The 23082-nt window shown below is 40.6% G+C and overlaps 3 protein-coding genes across 12 annotated transcripts in view; 2 read left to right on the forward strand and 1 right to left on the reverse strand.

Annotated features, from left to right (window-relative positions):
- LOC102911135 (uncharacterized) overlaps nucleotides 1–13123 on the reverse strand; it is a 107916-nt gene extending 94793 nt beyond the window's left edge. For 3 of the 7 annotated variants that reach the window (XR_013052881.1, XM_076576811.1, XM_076576809.1), the window contains exon 1: nucleotides 12342–12481. Coding sequence is in view for 1 of the 7 variants with exons in the window: in XM_042281407.2 (XP_042137341.1) it covers nucleotide 12342 (1 nt within the window). In the remaining 6 variants the exon portion in view is untranslated. Of the gene's footprint in view, nucleotides 1–12194 lie in introns of all 7 variants that reach the window. The other 4 variants (XM_042281405.2, XM_006991501.4, XM_042281407.2 and 1 more) reach the window with 4 other exon arrangements.
- On the forward strand, nucleotides 1368–9680 carry Bcl2a1 (BCL2 related protein A1). Its single transcript, XM_006991491.4, has 2 exons — nucleotides 1368–1963; nucleotides 9426–9680. Exons 1-2 carry the CDS (start codon nucleotides 1457–1459, stop codon nucleotides 9615–9617), a joined length of 699 nt encoding a protein of 232 aa, XP_006991553.4. The 5' UTR covers nucleotides 1368–1456; the 3' UTR covers nucleotides 9618–9680.
- Mthfs (methenyltetrahydrofolate synthetase) overlaps nucleotides 12800–23082 on the forward strand; it is a 35151-nt gene continuing 24868 nt past the window's right edge. For 2 of the 4 annotated variants that reach the window (XM_042281409.2, XM_006991492.4), the window contains exons 1-2: nucleotides 12995–13127; nucleotides 17778–18039. In XM_042281409.2, the coding sequence (XP_042137343.2) occupies nucleotides 13011–13127; nucleotides 17778–18039 (379 nt within the window). In that variant the 5' untranslated portion in view covers nucleotides 12995–13010. Of the gene's footprint in view, nucleotides 13128–16972; nucleotides 17045–17777; nucleotides 18040–23082 lie in introns of all 4 variants that reach the window. The other 2 variants (XM_042281411.2, XM_042281408.1) reach the window with 2 other exon arrangements.

A 23082-nucleotide genomic window follows, 5' to 3' on the forward strand; every position in this document is an offset into this window, starting at 1 on the left:
TACCTGTTGCATAACCAGTTGTATAGGAGGGTGGCTTCACAGTCCTCCCCTGCTGTCTCTAGTGCAAAGTTGGTGGTAAGTTTAAAACAAATCAGCTGGGGCTTTGAATCAATAACTCTCAGGTATTTCCATGGCTACCATATATCTCTATTTCCAAGCACCCTAAGCAATCTCTCTCCTCTCCTCCTCAACTCTATGGTGACAGATTGTAAATACAAGTTGTAAATGATTTTGTCTTCCATGTTTGCAGTTGCTCATGAGAATTTGATGCAAAGAATCAAAATCACGGCATGTATAGAAGAAGGGTAAAAAAAAAAAAAACATTTGACTGTTCCAAAGATAGGAATTGTCTCTATTTCTCCACCACTGGCTCTTCAGTTTGAAGCTATCGGACAAGCAAGGCCCCTCATCTTCATGAATTCAGCAGCTGCTTTCACTGATACATACTTAAATGAGGAGACTTAAGCTTCAACCCAAAGTTGGCAACATTGCTTTAGCTACTGATTTCACCATCTCCACTAAGCTTCTCTCAGAATTGCTACCAAAGCTCAACAAAATGCAGGCTTTCAAATTGTGAACTTCTGAAGTTCTCTACTCACTGGGTCAGGAGATGACTGAGAAGCTGAATCATCACTAATTCTTAAAAGAATGAAGAGCAGCACCACAAAGCACCTAATCTCACCAAACATGATGACAGGTGCATTATCTAGGTTATCTCCTTTGGTTTCACCTCAGTCCTCTAAAGCCAGTCTAGATGGCTTCCTTTTACAAAGTTCAGGCCACAACCACAGTAAACAGGAAGAAGGACTTGTCTACAACTGAGATCAGGCATTGTAACTCTAAGATCATTGCTCCTTCTAATTTTGCCCATGATTTCTGACCCAGATACAAGATAATGTATATTATTTAAGAATATGTATTAAGGACTAGAAATGTGGCTCAGAAGTTAAGAGCACTTGTTGCTATTTCAGGGGATCCCAGGTTCAGATCCCAGCACCCATATCAGGCTGCCAGTAACTCCAGTTCTAAGGGGTCCAACCCCTCTTCTGGCTTCCATGGGTACTGCATGCATATGCTGCATATACATAAACTCAGGCCCAGGCATAAAGCAAAAATAGATACACACTTAAACGAGAATATGTACTAAGTTGGGCTTAAAGCCATATCGTTTCCTATCAGAAATTATAAATATGAGAAGCTAACTTTTTCTCCTTTCAACCTAGTATATCTACATCTCAAGGGTAATATGCCAGAGTGACTCAGAAAGGCCTCTAGTTCCCAGGAACGTACGGGGATCTGATTTCTCTACCTCCTCTCATTTTTGATGCTTCAACTGAACCGTAAGAGGAAGTGGTGTTGCTCTGAAACATTTTCCTCCTTCACAGTTTGAGCTTTTGCTTTCACACATAGCCCACACAGTGACCTACGTAAAGAGAAATTCCAGCAGCCTCCAAATATGATTACCCATCCACTGCCAGATGCTGTCTTTGTGTTAGTTGCCTCTTTGGCCTCCAGAGCTGTCCAGTCAGCTCCACCAGGGAAGATGACTGACTGTGAGTTCATGTATATCCACTCTTTGGCTGAGGACTATCTTCAGTATGTCTTGCAGGTACCCACTTTGGAATCGGCTCCAAGCAAAACATCCAGAGTGCTACAAAGAGTTGCTTTCTCAGCTCAAAAAAAAGTGGAAAAGAATCTGAAACTATACTTGGATTATTTTGATGTGGGATCCATTGATGCTGCCAGAACTATCTTCAATCAAGTGATGGAAAAAGAATTTGAAGATGGCATCATTAACTGGGGAAGGATTGTGACTGTATTTGCCTTTGGGGGTGTTCTCCTCAAAAAACTCCCACAAGAGCAGATTGACATGGATGCAGATGCTTACAAGCAAGTTTCCAGTTTTGTGGCTGAATTCATAATGAATAACACAGGAGAATGGATACGGCAGAATGGAGGCTGGGTAAGTGTGATGACATTCTTTTTACATTTCTCTACTGCAAAATTGGAATGGAGAGTCTCCTTACTAATTAAAACAAGCAAGAAAATACCAATGAAAAGATTTCATTCTGTTTGTAGATCTTATTTTAGATGCTTTTAATTAAAAGTAAACAAAGCAGAAATCTCCTGGGTCATTTCCAATGAATCCTACAACTTTACAGTTGGCAAACATTTGTCTAGCTTTTCTTCTAGCTTGGGAACTAGTCATGAGGTCTGGGACTGAAAGCAGCAGCCTTTGACTACATCTTCAGAATCAGCAGTGCAGACCCTCAAGTCTGCCTTTTGCTAGGATTCTCATGACAATTGAGAATTAGTACAGAAAGAGCTGGAATTAGATCTTCTCATTTGTACTTTGTGGTGTTGAAACAGTCAGCTGCACAGTTTTGTGCATTCCTTACTTATACATTGACTTTTCCCATTTTTCTAACATACAAATTATGGGCTATTAAAGTTTAATGATAAAAATAAATAATGTACTGCCTCACTGGAATGAACCCTTTTTAAAGCATTTTCAAATATTAAAATTTGCTTCTTTTTAAACATCAGTATCTCAAAAAGCCAGGACTATGCCAATAATTTTTGGAGCTCATGTTATCCAGAAGCCTTGCTCAGCTAGATTTAGATGCTTTGTTTTATGTCTCAATATGCTTAATACAGAGTTGAAAAACATTTCTCTCTCCCATCCCCTGCTCTTATCTCTCTCAAGCAATGTTCACTGTTACTATTGTATATACAAAGCAGTCTTCCTTTTCAATTGCTTTCAACTACCTGTAGCTCTTCTTTCTAATTTGGGTCTAGGTGAAACATGTCAGATGTTTGGTTATGTTTCTCCTAGTTGGCTGTGGGAAGGATTCAGGAAAATCTCTGCTGCACTATGTACACCTAAGGTGAAGGCAGGTGTCTTATAGCACAGAGGCCACCAGTGGGCCTATAGAGAATAGTCTTACAAGCTCTTTAGGTTTATTCAATGTTGCCATTGTCTAGCACAGTATGTAGAAGACACTGAATACATGTTACTTAAATACATGTTAATATATTGTGTGAATTCTTAGAATTAAAAATGAATGAAGGGTATGGAATGGTCTCTTGGAATTTCTAGAAATGCATTCACCTGGGAATCATAGATATATTAGCATGTATATAATAGGGAAAACTTATCCTAATAGAGATATAAAAGTACATCTCATGCAAAACACACACACACACACACACACACACACACACACACACACACACACACATCCTCCCCCCACACCCTTACCCTTCATAAAGCTCCTATGTGGATTCTCAGATCTTTTCTTTTACACCTGGGAGCTTATGCTATAGACATGTTAGAAGCACTCTTTAAGATCATTGTAAAGCAATCTATATACTGTATTCCAGCTAACAGAAATCACTTATTCTGTTGATGGCAAATAGTGCTATAGTGAGCCAGTACATACAGGCATAGCAAACACTTTTTTTTTCCACAATGCCATTGACAAATCTGCTCTGATGAATGAGTTTACTTTGAATGATTCATTTTGTAGAAAATGCTCATGTCTTTGCTAGTAGTCAGGGGATCCAGTAGGAAGGGGAAATGGGTATTTTACAATATTTCCCTTTTTACTTTTCTGAAAGAGAAACCTCTAAAATGATCATAAACATGCAAGCTATGGTCTTGTTACACTTGAAATATGCCTGAAATTTTATGGGAAGTTTTGAATCAAGATGTGATAGAGAAGTACAGCACAGATATTAGGAGCACCAATTCCAATTCAAACAGGGCTGACTTTATTTCAGGGCTCAGTGCTTACCATCTATTTGAACGGGATAACTTACAAACCTTCTCTGTACTTTGTTTCCTTGTCTGTAAAAATAGGACATACTGCAGTTTATCTGCTGGAGCTGGCATAAGGATCACATGAGTTATTTACACAAACAGCATCCAGAGTGATTCCTATAAATGAGCACTTAGTACAATTTCAAGACGATTGCTATTACTAATAAATACTAATACTAATAATACTAATATAGCTTCTATTTAGCAAATCCAAGGAAATCTAGACTTCAAAAGTTATGTGGCTCACTTCAGTTAGATATCAGTCACCATGGACCTCAGGTGCAATAAAGGGAAAAACATGAGACAGAGCATTAATAATGAGATGCATAATCTCATTTCTTCTTCTTTTAAAAAAATCAGTTTGAATGCTTCCCCATCCCTCTCCTTTTCATTCTTTCACCCTTCCCTTTCCTTTCTCTCATCCTTCCTCTATTCTTTCCTTCTCCTCCATATCCTCTTTAGTTTCAACTTGTCATCTCTGTTCTTCATCTTCTACATTTACTATTATTTTCTCCAGTTCCCTCTACCAGTCTGAAGTGCAGAGTTAGACTCATAATGCCTGGTAGAAGATTTAATGTGATTTTTTTTCAGCTATCATGAGCATTTGGGAGGAAAAGATAGTTCCTAGAGCCACTAGAGTACATTTTAGTAGCTGGTGTGTATAGTCTCAGCTACACAGAGGCAAAGGCTAGAGGAACATTGCTTGAGCACAGGAGAATTTCAAGGCCAGTGTAGGCAATTTAGTAAGACCCTATCTGAAAAACAAAAAATGTACTTAAGATGAAACTCACTGTCTCACCCCTTGGAAATCACACTTTGGTTTGATTAAAGTGACTTTCCTACTTCCATGCTCTTTAATGAAAGACTTTTCTGTGCCCAGGATTTGGAATAAAGAAGAATACTTGGTCATTAGTCCCACAAAGGGGGACTATATCTACTATACACATCACTGTACCTTTCATGCTTAGCATAGGGCTATTGCACACAAAGTACCTGACACAGCTATAGATCTCAGGAACTGATATTGGTATCTGAGGCCGGAACTCCAAATTTTCCTGCTTATTAGAGGCATGACTTAGGTTAAGTTACCTAGGAAGTACTCCAAGATTCATGTTTCCTATGTAATATGCATAACAACACAATATAGCATAATTTAATAATAATTATATTATGTAATGTAATAGTAATATTGCATAAACAATAAAAATGAAGACAATAAGACCTATATGCAAGGAACCAGAAAGCTTTCTCATAAGAGTACTTTGTGGCCGGGCGTTGGTGGCGCACGCCTTTAATCCCAGCACTCGGGAGGCAGAGCCAGGCGGATCTCTGTGAGTTCGAGGCCAGCCTGGGCTACCAAGTGAGCTCCAGGAAAGGCGCAAAGCTACACAGAGAAACCCTGTCTCGAAAAACCAAAAAAAAAAAAAAAAAAAAAAAAAGAGTACTTTGTGAGTATGTAAATAGAATGATACAAGTATGGGGATTACAAGGGAAATTTCAAGAAATTTAAATATATAGTTTTTAAAACTACTCTAAATACAAAAAAAAAATCCCTTTAAGTGGGGATGCACCGAAATGGTCCCTTCCAAGTAGCCAGAATAGTAAGAGTTAAGCTAAGAGGTCCTCTCCTCTTCTCCTCACCTTGCTCCCCTCCCATCTTCTTTCTGCTTGCTCTAATGGTGCGGTTAGTTTGGTGACAAAGTGAATGGGCAGAGTGGATACACAGATATGTACAGATGACTGGGTAACCATTCATCTCAGTAAAGGAATTTCCAAAGGTATAAATAGCCAAGTTCTGTAAATGCTAAGCATACGCTCTACCATCAAGCTTTTGCCCCAGACCTCCAAAACAGCACTCGAATGAATGACTGAACAAATAGTCTTTAGAGGAGTGACTGTGGTATCTACTTATATCTGTAAAAAATTTCAGAGCTTTTAATTTTCTTTGGGTTTTTGGTACAGTATTTGTCAGTCTGCTTTGTAATGCTATAATGGAATATTACACAGTCAATAATAATAGAAAGGAAGTTGAATAGGGAGTCTGAGAATGCCAGCATCCAAGGCCACCAGCACTGAAGGGCACCAGTATTGAAGAGATGCATCTAGTAATAGCCTTCTTGCTGCAGGAAGTGAGGTAGAAAGGCAGGGATGGAGGGAGGGAAGAAAAATGACTAGAGGGCTGAACACATCTTTTGATAACAAATCCACTCCTTGGATAATTGTCTCCATCTAGTCATGGAGGGGGTGCTCTCATGATCAAACAATTTCTTAAAGATACCAACTCTTAATATTATCAAAATAGCAATTAAGAATCAACATGAGTTTTGGAAGATATAAACAAAACATGCCAGCTTGGTATATTATTTATTCTTTAGCCTTTCTTAAAATCAGAGTAGTCCAATTAAGCAAATTTTCACTACTCCCAGAAATAATCAGACCTGAGCATTTCTTATTTATTACTGCATTACTGATGTGACAATGAATCCTTATTTGTATATTTATTTTTATATATTGATCTTAGGATTCAAATTGCATCACTAAAGGAAATAGTTTTGAAAGAATCTACTTGAAAAAGCATTTTGTATAGGTACAAAAACTATGTATTGTAATATAAAGCTCTTTATTTGATGGTAATGTGAAGTGTTTTCCTATATATTATTAGTGATTTAGTCTCAGTGAATTCCTCTTTTTAACTACTAAAGCCTCATTATTTTCTCTTACATTTGAATGAACTCTTTCTTGATAAATATATTTTACTGGTTTGTGGTTCTTTTAATTTTTGTTTCTTATGAATTTATGACTATTTCATATCTTCATTTAGCTTTTTCTTTTACTTTCTTTACCTTAGAAGTTGAAAATATGTAACAAGTTAACATGTTAACTGCCCAGAAATAACGAGTTGTTCTGTTAATAAAGGATCATTTTAGAGGCTATCACTGTACCTATCTGTTATAAGATTATGATTATTTTTGGAAGGGGAACAAGAAATGTCTAAATACCGAGACTGTGGGAAATACTTGAGAATGTAAAGTTAGGAGAAGAGGAAAAAGGGAAATGAGCAATCTCTTTTTTTCTGTTGGGACATGACATCATGTGCCTCACAGCTGACTCTGCACACCACATGCAGATACTTTCCCCTGACTGGTGGCTGCCTGGTTTGCTGATAATTACACAACTATTAATTTCAAGATCTGCAGAGATTTCCAGAGTCCTCTGATTCTCAAGATTCTCAATGGTTTTTTGGTCTCTCTCTCTCTCTCTCTCTCTCTCTCTCTCTCTCTCTCTCTCTCTCTCTCTCTCTCTCTCTCTCTGTGTGTGTGTGTGTGTGTGTGTGTATTCTGGGGCTTGAATCTAGGAATACATATATCCTAGACAGGCATTTCTACCAGGATAGATGTTCTTAATTAAAAAGTAAACCTGGTTCAACTTTTCTGGATTAGTCCCACTATAGCATACACATTTGGAGACATTGTAATCCTGGAACCTACAAGATGCAGAGCAAATGTTTACTAGATGAACATCAAAAATATCAGGGGTGATGGTACAGAGAGCATGCAAGCATAGTCTGGGGACATAGTTCAGTTGGTAGGGTGCTTGCTTAGAATGCACAAGATACTAGTGTCTATCCCCAGCACTGCCTGAAGGCATGATGGGGCATGGCTATAATCCCAGGGATAGGAGGTAGAGACAGAAAATTCAAATGTCCAAGGGCATCTCTGGCTACTTGGTAAGTTCTAGAAAATAAAATGAGTATAAATAAACAAACAAATAAATAACAATAAATGAAATAAATGTTTTAAACAATTTTATAGTCTTGTTTTTTTTTTGCTTGTTTTGAAATATATGGAGTGAAAAGGAGTGTAATGTTAGCATCCCAATCCAGGTCCAGGCAAAGAATTATATTGTCTTTTATTTATTTATTTTTGGCACAACATCTTGCTGTGTAGCCCAGGCTGGCTTGGAACTCGCTGTGTAGTCAAGGCTTGCTTACAGTAATCCCCCTGTCTCCATCTTCTAAGTATCAAGAACATGGTATATACCAATACACACCATGAGTTGTACTATCTTAGGTACCTTTTCCCCCTGGTCTCAATGTCCTCATTAGACAACATAAGAGTTTGCACTTGGATAGAAGTAATTTCCAATAAAGATGTACTATAATTATAGATTTTCAAGTTGTTAATATATTATTACGGTGTGCTACAGTTCATTGGTTTTTTTGTCTGTCTGTCTTTCTCTCTCTCTCTCTCTCTCTCTCTCTCTCTCTCTCTCTCTCTCTGTCTCTGTGTGTGTGTGTGTGTGGGCATGCGCATTCGTGCGTGCGTGTGTGTGTGTGCGTGTGTGTGTGTGTGTGTGTGTGTGTGTGTGTGTGTGTGTGTGTGTGTATTCTGGGGCTTGAATCTAGGAATCCATATATCCTAGACAGGCATTTCTACCAGGATAGATGTTCTTAATTAAAAAAAAAATTTCAGCCTCAAAAATAATTATAGTGGAAATAATCAACATTTTCTTAGGCTCAAGTACACTGCTGTAATTTGGATTTACTATGAGTCCTTATAATTCTCAGAACAGCTAGGCAGCAGTCCTTTAATCCCAGCAATTGGGAGGCAGAGGCTGGTGGATCTCTATGAATTTAAGGCCAGCCTGGTCTACAAAGTGAGTTCTAGGGCAGCCATTGCTGTTACACAGAGAAACCCTGTCTCAAAAAACAAACAAATAAATAATAATAATTCTCAGTATAATACATTTTATAAATATAAATATAAATTTAATTTTCAGTGGTAGGCACCTAAAAGAAAAAGAGAGGAAAATAAAACAAAACACCAGAGAATTCCTTTCCCTGGAGCTTACAGGCAGTGAGCAACAGAAACAGGGCTAGTTTGAACTAAGATAAAAGTACTGTTCTTTGGATTTCGAATGCCTGGTAGGCAAAACAGAATACTACATCTAAATAATGACTTTATACTGTCTATACTCTGAAAGAATATTCATATACTAAATATACATTGAATTAGATAAATTTTCAAAATATTTTTACTTTTTTACTTCTTGTGGTGGTTTGAATAGGAATGGCTCCATAGGCTTAGTCACCAGGGAGCAGCACTCTCTGAAAGGATTAAAGGGATTAGGAGGTATGGCCTCCTTGGAGGAAGTATGTCAGTTAGGGTAGGCTTTGGGGTTTCAAAAGCCCATGCCAACCCCAGAGTCTCTCTCTCTGCTTATGGCTCAGATCAAGATATAGCCTTTAACAGCTACTGCATGTCATCTTAGTTTTTACCTGCCTGCATGCCACCATGCTTCCTGTCATGATAATGGACTAAGCCTCTGAAACTATAAACCAGCCCCCAATTAAATTAAGAGCTACGTTGGTCATGGTGTCTCTTCACAGAAACAGAAGATTGACAAAGATACTTCTTAAAATATGGCTGCAAAAATACTCTTGAAAACATATGTAGCTCAAACTGTATTTCTATTGGGTGGTATTTCTAAAGGAATTTAGCTTTGGAGTAGAGAACAATACTGAGAATGAAATGACTACACATAGTGAGAGAATAGAGAAGATTGTCTCACTGAGTCTTAAATCTTCACTTTGTTCTCATAGGAAGATGGCTTCATGAAGAAGTTTGAACCTAAATCTGGCTGGCTGACCTTTCTGGAAATGACAGGACAGATCTGGGAAATGCTCTTTTTCTCCTCAAGCAACACTACTGACCAGAGAGACAATGGAACCTGTGACAATGGTGACCAGCACTTAGTACGTCCATTTGCAAACAACTCAGATGACAGGACTTGACTTTCCAGAGTTGCGGATGTTTTGTTCCCACTTTAATGAATAAATTACTGATATTTGTTCCTGGATGTGTTTCATGTTTTAAGTTTTCGAGTCTGCCTGGAACTCCAACGATACTCCACACAGGGACAGGTACTGAAGTAAGGACTGATTATGACCTGGAGAGCACTGTCTTTTCTTCCTCTGCCATGAGGTAGAGACTCTCCCATAATGCTGTGTCTGTTAGCCAACATCATTCTGTGTCACCAGGCTAAACCGTATGGGGGCTAAAATCTGCCTCCTAACTCTTTTCAGAGTCCACACTTTCTATATCCCTAGCGGCTTACAGTTTCTCGTTGATGCTCTCTTCTCAACTTTCCTGGCCTTTCATTTGGGCTTCATAGATAGGATAGTCAGATATGCAGCATTGGGGTCAGAAAAGATATCCTAAAAGGAAGGACTCAAATCATTTTTCTCTCTGACCTCTTGCCTTCTTTTCTCTCAACCAACCCCCCCCCACACACACATTTTCCTCCAAGACAAGATACAAAAAGTAGAATTCACTTTCCCTGAGTCAAGTCATAATCAATAGTCAGACTATATATATGATCAGTCTGCCTTTCTAGTTGTCAGGAAGGGATCACTTCTATTTTTGCTCCTACATCAGGAAACTGGAATGGTTTGACTAAAAACAGTTAAGTGAATGAATATCAAGTCATTTGTAAACTTGATTTTTGTGTGTGTGAGAAAACTGTCTTTTGTTAGACCATGTTCCAATTTTTAGATCAAGTTTGATGGCAATATAGAAATCCTCTATTTAGGTCTAGATCATTTGCATTACATTTCCCTTGAGACCATTAATAGATTCAATAAAGACAGAACTCCTTTTTCCAAGGCCAGGTACATCTTTATAAGGGATCTCAGTTATCAACACTACCTCTGCGATGTGATTCCTGAGAGAATGGAGATATGGGACCAAGTCAATAAGGACCTTAACATCTGATCCTTCTGTTTCCATATCCTCAGGGCTAGGATTACAGCTACATTATCACCAGCAGGCTCTGTGCATGCAAGGCAAGCACTCTAGCAATGGTGCTTCATCCTAAACAACATGGACTTTTATTTTTTACCACTTTTAAACTGGAGAAGGGAAAAGGAATAAGCAAGAAGATGAGGTAGGAAGTTACTTAAAATCCTATTGAGGTGAATCAGAACAAGATACCACCTTTGACCTTTGCTGCCCACACTGATCTACTTATTAGAAATGTTCCAAAGCACCCCAAAACAGTGCCACCAGATGGGGACTAAGTGTTCAGACACATGAGACTGTGGGTGGGGAATTTCATATTCAAACCATGAAACCGTGTTTAAGACACAGTCTCCCTTGTGTAGCTGATACCGAAATCCTCCTGCCTCAGTCTTCTGAATACTGATATTAGAGGTGTGTGAAACCAATTCAAGTTATCCTATGTGAGGTGTTTTTTTTTTTTTTTGGTTTTGTTTTGAGTCTTCCTATGTACCTATGTAGCTCAGAATGGCCTAGAACCTTCAAGGTTCAGATATTAGCCTGTAAGACCTTTAACAACCTATTTTCTATACAACACTTGATCTATTCTTTTGTTTCAGGTACTCTACAGTTTCAAGTATAATATCTTTCTTTAGTATCTGACACCTTTATGTTATTGAGTCTTCCTATAATTTTTATTTTTGCTGAAAATAATAGCTCCAGATGGTTGAAAACATTGGGGAAATGGAGATATTACCGATTCTGTCATGAAGTCTTACCTGTGAGAGGACATACAGAACCCTCTGAAGATTCATAACCCTAACAAGCTTTACACCTAAGGTTGCATGCATTTATAGGTGAATATATATATATATATTCTTCATGAAAATGTACATATGGAACTAAAGTATTTTTGTCAAAGACTGGGATTAAGTAAAAATGCTTTCTCCCATGCCAAACTGAACAAAGCTATCATTACTTCTGCAGCACTGGCAATCAAACCAAAAGCCTTGTATCTGCAAAGCAGGCACTTTACCCCTCGGACAGACTATGTATTGCTGAAGGGATGTGCCTAATAGGAAGCCACATAGAATAGCCAGGGATATCCAGAAAAAGCCTGCCTCCAGAATTCAACAGCAGCAATTTATCAATAGTAACCATTTTTGTGTGTGTGGTGTTGGTGATAAAACCTAGGACCACTTGCACGTTAAGTTTTAAATTTCTTCTGCAGATTAATACTTGCTGCATACATTGATTTATGGTAATGATTCTCAAACATTAATATAGATAGAAACCACCTGAGGACCATTTGGACTGCCTAGGTCTGGGAATGGCTCAGGATTCTCCATACTTGACATGCTTTGGGGGACACTGATCCATAGACCACACTCATGTTCAAGTATTGCTAAGTGGATATTACGTGGCCACACTGAACTGAATTGTTAGGACTATAAGCGTAAAGATGAGACCACAGATGTAAGTGAATTCACTGCTTGTTTTACAGTCCATGGTAAGAATTCTATTCATCTTTGTTCTCCCTCTTCTGCCTTGCTTTGTCTTCGTGCGCTTAGATTTTACAGAAATGAACTATATACCTTTTTACATGGGTGCTGGAGATCTGAACCCGACTCCTCATCTTCCCAGCTCTGAAAAATTAACTCTGAAAAACCAGTCCTCAGCTACTGAATGGTAACATGGGGTGGTGGTATAAATCCAAGTCAGTGCTCCTCATATCTACTTACTTTAATCTCCTCTCCCCACTGAGTCAAACATCTGCTAGAGAAAGGCATTGTCTGTCTCTGAACAGCAGGTTAAGACAGCAGCAAAACTCTTCTATAATAATGAAGAGGGTGTCTGAGTCCTTGAGTTCCCCAGAGACTGGATATCCATCTCCAGAAAGGGTCTGCCATTTGTTGTAACAGCGGCCCCAAAGTCTATCAGTAATGAGCCAACTGACTGAAAAAGGTACTTTGTGGTAAAGCACGATGTTCTGTCCTTTGGCCGGGGGAACCAAGTGTCCACCGGCAATGATGTTCACGCATCTGGTTCGCTCTGCCCTTCTTCTGATGACTCTTCAGCCCTGCAACTCTACAACGTTAAGGTAATTTAGACGAGTAATGAGTCCGCAAGTATAGCTGACAGCCGTGGCTGGACCTTCTGCAGAAGCATGGCTACCTCCTTAGGCTGTGAGGAAGGGTAAATGCACGGGCCTTTGTGCACAGTCCCCGGCTATTCCTGCAGGAAAGGCCAAGGACGCCACAGCACGCTGCCCTTCGCGGCCACAAGATGGGGTCCGGCTCAGACGCCTGAGCGGCCGTTGCACCTCCGCTGTCTACAGAGGCCACGCCCCCTCACTCCCCTTCCCCGCGGCCGGAGGTGGTGGGCGTGGCCTGGGCGGTGCTTGCCTCGTGATGGCAGCGGCCGCTGTAAGCACCGCCAAGCGGAGCCTGCGGGCCGAGCTGAAGCAACGTTTGCGGGCCCTAAGCGCGGAGGAACGGCTGCGCCAGTCTCACCTCCTCACTCAGAAGGTACGAGAAGGCTGCAGGAGTTAAACGCCTGGCAGCTTGGGCTCGGCTCGCGAGTCTGCGCAGGCGCTCCTCTCCCCCTTGCGCGCGCGCGCGCCCTCTTAGGCGCATGCTCGTGGCTCCAGGCTGGCTTTGTAGGGCAGGGGGCGGAGCCTGTGGAGAGCCCGGGAGCCTCTGAGCGAGGTTGGACCCAGGCATGTTTGCAGTTATTTTGTTATAGTGAGGAAAGGCCTTGCTGTGAGCTTAAGTAGATGCAGAGAATGTCCAAACAGGCCCGCACTTCCCGGTTTACATTTAATTCATTCACACGTGTTTAACACCTAGTAGTAAACCATTTTGCTGTGTATTGGGTTATAGAGAAGAAAAAGATGATTGTTGCCTCTTAAAGGATCAGAAGATCTAGCAGACGGAGCAGTCCAAAGAAAAATTGTAGGACTGGGGATTAGGCTCAGTGATACAGTTGTTTAAAAATGTGCTACATTTTATTTATCCCATACTTAGAACACTGAATGGGGTCTGTTTTTCTAGTTTTAAATTGCGTCTTCCTTTATTTACTAGAATCTGAATTTATCTGTGGGTAGATTAATTTTCATGTTGTGAGTTAACTGCATCCACACAGTCTGGTTTCTGCTTCTGAGTTAGGGTTGTGTCTGGAACTCGTTGCCTTTTTTCTTACTTTTTCTTCTCAACTTTTTTAGATTATGTCCTTAATTTTTTTTTTTTTTAAGAAAATAGCAATGTGATTGGCAACCTTTATTTATTTTTAGTTCATATGTATCGATTTTTAAAGAAAATACAAAGTGATTGGCAACCTTTATTTTTAATTCATATGTATGAATGTTTTGCCTGTATGTGTGTAAGTGCATTTGTGTGTGTGTGTGTGCGTGTGCGTGTGCGCGCGCGCGCGCGCGCGCGCGCGCGCGCGCGCGCGCAAATGGGCCTGGTGCCTTTGGGGGTCAGAAGTGGGTGCCAGATCCCCTGAAAATATAGTTAAGGATGGTTGTAAGCCCCCATGTAGGTGCTATAATTTGTTTAGTTTGGGTTTTTGTTTTGTTTTGTGTTTTGTTTTGTTTTTGGTTCAGGTTTTTCAAGACAGGGTTTCTCTGTATAGTCCTGGCTGTCCTGAACTCCCGTTATAGACCCAGCTGGCTTCAAACTCACAGAGATCCGCTGGCCCCTGCCTCCAGAGTGCTGGAATTAAAGACATGTGCCACCACTGCCCGGCGTAGGTGCTATAATTTGAATCCAGGTTGTCTGCAAGAGCATTAAGTGCTCTTAAACTGCCGAACCATCTCTCTAGACCCAACAACTCCCATTTGACTGCTCAATTGATTTCAAATTTTTAATTTTGTTCTCATTGTGTTCAACATCTATGACATCCAATCTAGAGTTTTTATTTATGTATTATATCTTGTGGCTTAGTTACAGTTCTATTGCTGTGAAGAGATACCATAACCAAGGCAACTTATACAAAGAAGCATTTAATCTGGGGCTTGCTTATAGTTTCAGAGGGCTAGACTGTAATCATGGTGCGAAGCATGGAGGCAAGCAGGGAGGCATAGTGCTGGAGAAGTAGCTGAGAGCTTACATCTTATCCATGAAATGGAGGGAGGGAGAGAGGGAGAGAGAGAGACTGACTGGGTTTGTCATGGACTGTGGGATTTTGAAACCTCAAAGCCCACTGTGGAGATCTCTGTGATCATAGAGGCCAGAAGAGTGTTATCAGTGTGAAGCAAGAAAGAAGCCCGCCTCAACACAACTCAGTGGTGGGTGTTGGTTCAAACTTTTAGAGTCTGACAAAGGACAGCTTATTTTAGGCATACTTAAGCACAGCACATTTTGAGAAAAAGTTTTTTGGTGCTTATTAATTCAATCCTGTCTATGCAACAAAGCTTAAGACATGGTTACATTGAAACTCTTTCCAAGGTACATGTGTCCTCTCCCATTAAGATGGATTGTATAGATTGACTCCATGTGACATGTTAAAGGTCTGGTGTGGTGTTGGTCATACAGATAGTGCAAAAGTCACCACCCTATTAACCACTTCTGCTCCCATTTGTAAAGTACATGTGACAGCTCCCATAAAGATGGGCTCTACTGACTGAGAAACAATGCTCAAGGTAAGCGTCTAGGGAGGATGACTGAGACAAACATAAGAATATGGGAGAACCATGTGTGGTCTGGCCATAGAGATAGTTCAGAGGTCATCAGGCTATTAACCAAATCCATTCCCAGCCTTCTGGGCAGAAAAGAAATGATACATCTCTTCCTTTGAAGAGACAAGCCTTAGTGTTCAACATTCAGGGTTTCTCAGTGCTTATCTGTGAGCACAAGGACTTTGTGCTCTCTACAGCCCACCTAGAATGTCACACCTTCTACAAGAAGGTACACATCTCCTAGCCCTTCTAAATAGTTCATCAACTGAAAACAACACATTCAAATGGATGAGCCTATGGTATCCATTCTCATTCAAACCATTACGTCTTGATTACTAGTTTTCCTCTGGATCTTTCAGGAATTCTTGTTAATTAGATAGTAAAAAGTCTAGAATGATCTTCTGTGTCTCTTAACATTTTTTTTTTCTTTCTTCGCTAATTTGTCTCCCCATGCAGGATTTCCTCCTAGATTGTTTTCATTTTGTTAACCATGTTTTTTTTTTTTTTTTTTTTTTTCGGGGGGGGGGGGCGTGTTTTTTTTTTGTTTTGTTTTGTTTTTTGTTTTTTGAGACAGGGTTTCTCTGTGTAGTTTTGCCCCTTTTCCTGGAACTCACTTGGTAGCCCAGGCTGGCCTCAAACTCACAGAGATCCGCCTGGCTCTGCCTCCCGAGTGCTGGGATTAAAGACGTGTGCCACCACCGTCCGGCCTAATCATGGTTTTAATTTCCCATAATCATTTCTTACTGATTCCTTTCTATAGCAGCCTATTGATGTTTTATAGATTCAGTTATTGTTTTCAGCTTGTCTAAGAAAACTAATTAGAATTAAAAAATAATCTCCATTCTTTGAATTATCTGTTTAGCACTGAATCATATTTTCTTTTCATTTTAAAAATCTTTCTATTTTGTATTTGTATTTTGGCTTTTCAAAATGGTTGAAAATCATTTATTGGCTATGTATATTTATGTCCTTTGGGGGTACTGGGCATCAACTGAGAACCTTGTACATGGTAGTGAAGCCTCCTACCACTGAATGAAACTCCTGGCCCTTCTTGTCTATACATACTTAGGAATGAAAGTGTGTTAGCTACAAGATGCCTCCTGTTTTTGTAGACACTGGTGGGAATTGTCAGGGAAGGATGGATTCTGCCTGCCTCCTGTGTCCATGTTTTAGTGCTGCGTTGTCTGTAAATGCTGTCTCGTCCTCCCCCTGTCTTCCAGGAATTAGTCAAATTTCTGCTTTATTGTCTTCATTGTTATGACAGGTTTCATTTTTTCCTCTCTTCTTAACAAGTAGCATGTAAGTGGGCTTGAGGCAGGAAGGCAAATGCGTATGCATAGTCTCACACCGAATTGTAGCTGTGTGCCTTACTGCTTATTCAGCTCTTGGGTTTCTATCCTCTGCTTTAAAGAGATTAAGAGAAATGCTTTCTCATATAGTAAGTGGTGTCAAAGCCTTGGGCCTCCTCCAAATCTGGGTTTCCCCTTTCCATTTGCTGCACTTATGCCAAACCTTCTAACAGCTTTACAGCTTTTCAGAAACCAGGGGTTGACTCTTTTCCTCAGCCCTGGTTCGGTGTGCTTTGCTGCACTTCTCTCTTCCCTTTGTATTACATGTAATTTGGCTTTCTTTACTGTGTCTTTCTGCCAGTCATATTTGTAAGCTGTGTTTGTATTATCCTTCTCTTCTTAGCTTGGAGGACAGGGGAGAACAGAAAAGGAATGGAGTTTAAAAAGGGAGTTAAGGGCCAACTTCTGAGTCTGGGTAAGTTCCTAGGGTTTTGAGCAAAACTTAGCTCCCTTTGCCTGATGAGTGATTCTACTAAATAAGGATTCTTACACCAGGAGCCCCTTAGCCTCATTTTAATGAACTTTCGGAACACCCACTTGAACGGAATAGCATTGGTAGAGACTTATAGGGCATGTTCTCTGTGGGAGCTTGTGGACTGGTTCCGAATCCTTCATTTAGGACACATAAGCAGTGATTGACTCACGACTTAACCTCCTACAGACTGAAGTGCTGAGTTGTGTACCACTCTAAATGTAGTAAAGCTTCTGCAGAGGTCAGGAAGGTTAGATCTTGGCTGGGCTTAAAGGGGTAAAAATTGGTGGGAGAAATGCCAAACAGTCCAAGGACTGGAAAATTGGTGAGATCCAAATCTCAAAGAGAAAATAAATCAAAAATCCTCTATTAAGTCTCTGACATGTACTGGAAACTGGGATCACATCTGGAATTCTAAAGATAGACAGCTTTTCCACTTCATGTCTTCTCAGTGAGTTTCCATACAGACAACAGGCCTACCAGAGAGGAAAAGGGATCATCAAATATGCAAATCTTGAGTATGGAAATAAAAGCCAGGTATCAGGACATAGCATTCACTCACTGTATCACTTTACTTGGAAGAGGCTATGACAAAAGGGGGAAATTGGTAGGAGGAGTTACTAGTTTATGAAAAATATAATCTTAAAAATTATAATTGCCATCATTTCCTACTTAGGTGATTGCCCACAGTCAGTATCAAAATTCCAAAAGAATTTCCATCTTTTTGAGCATGCAAGATGAAATTGACACGGAAGAGATCATCAAGGACATTTTCAAACAAGGCAAAATCTGCTTCATCCCTCGGTACCGATTCCAGAGCAATCACATGGACATGGTGAAATTAGCATCACCTGAAGAGATCTCTTCACTTCCCAAAACATCCTGGAATATTCATCAGCCTGGTGAGGGAGACGTTCGGGAGGAGGCCTTATCCACGGGTAAGGCATCATTTCTCACATCAAAACACTTACCTAGATGCATCCTATATCATCTGATCTTGGATGTAATGTCATCAGAATTTTTCTTCTTCTAAAAATCTCCCCCCTGTGTGTGTGTGTGTGTGTGTGTGTGTGTGTGTGTGTGTGTGTGTGTGTGTGTTTGTGTGTGTGTGTGTGTGTGTGTGTGTGTGTGTGTTTGTGTGTGTGTGTGTGTGTGTGTGTGTGTGTGTGTGTGTGTGTAAGACAGGGTCTGGCTTCAAACTCTCAACTCCTGCCTCTTCAGTGCTGAGCTCATGGGCACATACATTTCCTCTCTGGCTTCTACCAGATATTTTCATCTATTTTATGTCAGATCTGTTGTATGTATAGGAAGATAAGACCCTGTACCTGAAAGGACTCACATTGTACCTGGGGAGACAGAAATTTTATACTAATAAAGTATCCCAACTTGTACTATGCATCAAATATAAGTATCAATCAAAAGATACTGAATATTGAAATCATTGAAGCTCAGGGTTTGGTCTTGAAAATGTGCATTCCCACCACTGGCTTATTCATTTTCATCCTCTGCTCTTTATCCATGCTGTGTTTATGGCATCAGTGGCTTTTGCTCCCAGGACACTTGCAACCCAAGTTGCAGTGGCATGGAGATGAAACTTTGGAGTCTCTCAGTTGTGGTCTGAGGCAGAGATCCCTGCTGTTGTTTGTAGAAATGTCTGAGCAGGCAGGCCTGCTGTTTGTTACCTCCCAACATCATATTCTCAGTGTGCAGTTTTACTTGCATCAGCAGTTTAGACTATGGCAAGTTCAGTGCTGGAGCATAAATCCAGCTTCGCAGTGTTTGAGACGAGCTGATTGGAGCTCAGATTGTCTTTGCTGCAGCCTTTGTGGTTTGTCTCTGTTATCTCAGTTGTAGAAGGGAGTAAGCTTGTGTGCCCTGAGTTGCAATGATAAGTTCTCAAGCAGAAATTTCACATAAAGCATTCCTGTTTTAGGTTTACAACATAATAACCCAGCTGGCAAATGAAATAGAGAGGCTGTATCTTTACTGAATATAAAGTGAGAGCTGCCTAGACAATTCGATCAGCCGGGGGGTTCTTCCACTGAGAATTTATAGTCTGATTCAACCTTAATCAACTTGGCTTAAGTAAGTGGGATAATAGTGGTACAGAAACAGAAGACTACACAGAGCAGCCAGCCCTGAATGTCTCTGGATTAGTGTCTTTAGGAGTCAATCTGCCTTTGCTGTGACTCTGTATCTGTGATGGCTTCATATCCACTGTGGCCCATGGCAGCTTGGACTTGGACATCATCTTATCAGCTAGAATTCCCAGCCTAAAGAGCATGTCTTTTCTGGTTTTCTAACAGTTTCAATAAAATCCTGGTCCTAACTCTCATTGCCCCAAGTGGTCATCTCCAAATTAATCACTATGACTAGACCCGGAATTGGTTTGCTGGCTCAGGCCTGGGTTGTCATTGACCATTTCTGACTTTTTTTGTGTGTGTGATCAGGGAATAGGACCTATAGCCACCTCTCCAGCCCTCCTCAACTACTAAGCTGAATTGTGGGGCTGAGGTGAGAGTGACATGTGTTCTAGAACAAAGAGAATGGATATGACATTGTCAGAAGTCAAACTCCCCTATACTATTAACAATTTATGAGGTCCTATAGAAAAGACTCTTGCCTATAACTTTTAGTGATGGTTTTTCTGTCTGATTTTTTTTTTTTGAGTATTATTTTCCTTTCAACCTGGTAGACTCAGTCCAGGCAGGTCCAGTCCCTTCCTCCCAGGTCGAGCCAAGCGACCCTGCATAAGTCCCAGGTTTCAAACAGCCAACTCATGCAATGAGCACAGGACCCGGTTCTACTGCCTGGATGCCTCCCAAACAGATCAAGCTAATCAACTGTCTCACCATTCAGAGGGCCTGATCCAGTTGGGGGCCCCTCAGCCTTTGGTTCATAGTTCATGTGTTTCCATTCATTTGGCTATTTGTCCCTGTGCTTTATCCAACCTTGATCTCAACAATTCTCGATCATATAAACCCTCCTCTTTCTCACTAATTAGACTCCCGGAGCTCCACCCGGGGCCTAGCCGTGGATCTTTGCATCCAGATCCCTCAGTCATTGGATGCGGTTTCTAGCAGGACAATTAGGGTGTTTGGCCATCCTATCACCAGAGTAGGTCAGTTTGGGCTGTCTTTCGACCATTGCCAGCAGTCTATTGTGGGGTTATCTTTGTGGATTTCTGTGGGCCTCTCTAGCACTTTGCTTCTTCCTATTCTCATGTGGTCTTCATTTACCATGGTCTCCTATTCCTTGTTCTCCCTCTCTGTTCTTAATCCAGCTGGGATCTCCCACTCCCCTAAGCTCCCCTTCCCTCGACCCTCGCCCTTCATTACCCCTACTAATGTCCAGGCTGTTCATGTAGATCTCCTTCATTTCTCCATCATTGGGTGATCCCCATGTCTTTCTTGGGGTCCTGTTTTCCAGGTGGCTCAGCCGTTAAAGGCTAGGCTCACAACCAAAAATATAAGAGTTCTGTCTGATTTTTTTGCTTTGAGATATCTTAAGAATTCATGTCTGTGTGAGAATACCTAAGACACAATTTAAATAGGTAGCTGCAATGATTTTATAGTGCTCCACTGTAACATTTTACAATAATTAAAGGGGCACTGTCAAGGGCAAGGTCTTTGAATATACCCCCCAGGTTGAGCAGGTCAGTACTTTGGGGGAGGCTAGGATTAGTTCATTGAGAGTAATTCATACTCAGTTGTCCCATTTTCTTCTTTACTAGGACTATGTGGTACCCGCAAAATTATAGTGAAACTTTGGGCATGGGTTTAATAAAAGTCTTTGACCAAGTATACACACACACACACACACACACACACACACACACACACATGTATATTTTTAATGAGAACTTTATTATAGAGAACTTGCAAATAAAAAACACCTTGACAATAGGCCTAAAAAATTTGAATTTTGTCACAAAAAATTTGAAAATGTTCTCTTACTTTTTTTTTTTTTTTTTTTTTTTTTGAGGTGGTGTGGTGGTTTGAAAGAAAATGGCCCTCAAAGGAAGTGGCACTATTAGGAGATGTGGCTTTGTTGGGATGGGTGTGGCCTTGTTGGAGGAAATGTGTCACTTTGAGGTGGGCTTTATGTCACTGTGAAGCGGGCTTGAAGGTCTTCTGTAGCTCAAGCCACAACCATGACTCAGACCATTTTCTCCTGCCTGTGTGAGATGTAGAACTCTCAGCTACCTCTCCAGCACCATGTCTGCCTGCATGCTACCATGTCTTGCCATGATGATAATGGACTGAACCTCTGAAAATGTAAGCAAGCCTAATCAAACGTTTTTTCCTTTATAACAAATGCTGTGGTCATGGTGTCTTTTCACAACAATAGAAACCCTAACTAAGACAGAAGTTATCTCACTGTGTAGCCCAGGCTGGTCTTGAATTCACAATCTACCTGCCTTAGCCTTTAAGGATTATAGACCTACATAGCCATCTGGCTGGTAAATATTTATTAAGCATTTAGTGCAGTGGTTCTCAGCCTTCCTAGTGCTGTGACCCTTTAATACAATTCTTCATGTTGTAGTGACCCCAACTATAAAATTATTTTCATTGCTCTTTCATAACTGTAGACAAATTTCTAAATAGTCTTATTAAATAAGAAACACAGAGCCAAATACAGGGTAATAGCCCAAGAGATCAGAGAAATAGCGAATAGCCATGACTAGCCTTACCACCACGCAGTAGCCATTACTTAGCTTACCACCACTCAGTAGCTTCCCCAGAGAGAGCTTCTTCCTGTCTAACCTGCGCTTTTATTGCCTTCCTGTTCTGCCTTCTCATTGGCTCTAAGCCCAGCTACATCACTTCCTTGTCACTGCCTGTCTATACAGAGCTCCAGTCTCTATGGTTGGTACTGGAATTAAAGGTTCATGTGTCACCACGCTTGGCTGTGTCCTTGACCACACAGAGACTCTGCCTGCCATGTAATCGGATTAAGGGAGTGTATTACCACTGCCTGATTTCTGTCTTATGGCTCACTGTGACCTCTGATCTCCAGGCAAACTTTATTTATTAACATACAAATAAAAATCACATTTCAGCATAAATAAAATATCACCACACATAACTGTAACTTTGATACTTTTATGAATTGTAATGTAAATATCTGATATGCCAGCCCTGTGAAAGCATTGTTTGACCCCCAAAAGAGGTTGCTACTCACAGACTAAGAACCACTGAATGCCTGTAAGAAGCATGATGGAGACCTAGTTCTCACAGTAATGGAGTTAACTAGCCTGTTGTTCTCACAGAGGCAGGCTTTTGCTTGCTTGTCATAGCTCCTCTTCTTTTAGCTGTCCTGCTCAGCTTTGTGTTAAACATCATGCTGTCCCACCCTTCCTTAATTCCACTTTCTTAATTTATTCTTTGTTCTATTTCTGTTTGTAGCTAGCTTGTGCCCATAAAATTATCCTTGTCTCTCCCTTTTTACCATCCAATTATCGAGTATTACCAGATTTCTCTTTGTAATATATTCGTGTGCAGTGCATGTGTATGGTGTGTGTATATGTGTGTGTACCTTGTGTAGGAGTAGAAGCCAAAGGAGTGTGTTGCACATCCTGCTCTGTCACTCTTCCCTTATTGCTTTGAGCCAGGGCCTCTCACTGAACCTGGAGCTAGGCTGGCATCAAGCAAGCCCCAATGAATCATCCTGTTTCTTTCACGTCATATTGCTGGGTTACAGATACAACCACACCAGGCTTTTTAACATTGCTGCTAGTGTTTGAAATCAAGTCTTCATGTTTATGCAGCAAGTATTCTTAGCCACTCAGACATTTCCCCAGCCCCTCTTTGTAACCCCAGCCATCTTTTGTCTCTAGGTTTTGACTCTTTACATCTATTCCCCTAGAATGAGTTCCAAACTTGTTCCCTGATCATAGTGATTCCTCTCAGATACCTTTTTACACAGCTCACCCATCTGTTAGGTCTTGTCCTATACACTATAATGATCTCTGTCTCTGG

The sequence above is a fragment of the Peromyscus maniculatus genome, chromosome 7, assembly GCF_049852395.1.
Source record: "Peromyscus maniculatus bairdii isolate BWxNUB_F1_BW_parent chromosome 7, HU_Pman_BW_mat_3.1, whole genome shotgun sequence".
NCBI lineage: Eukaryota > Metazoa > Chordata > Mammalia > Rodentia > Cricetidae > Peromyscus > Peromyscus maniculatus.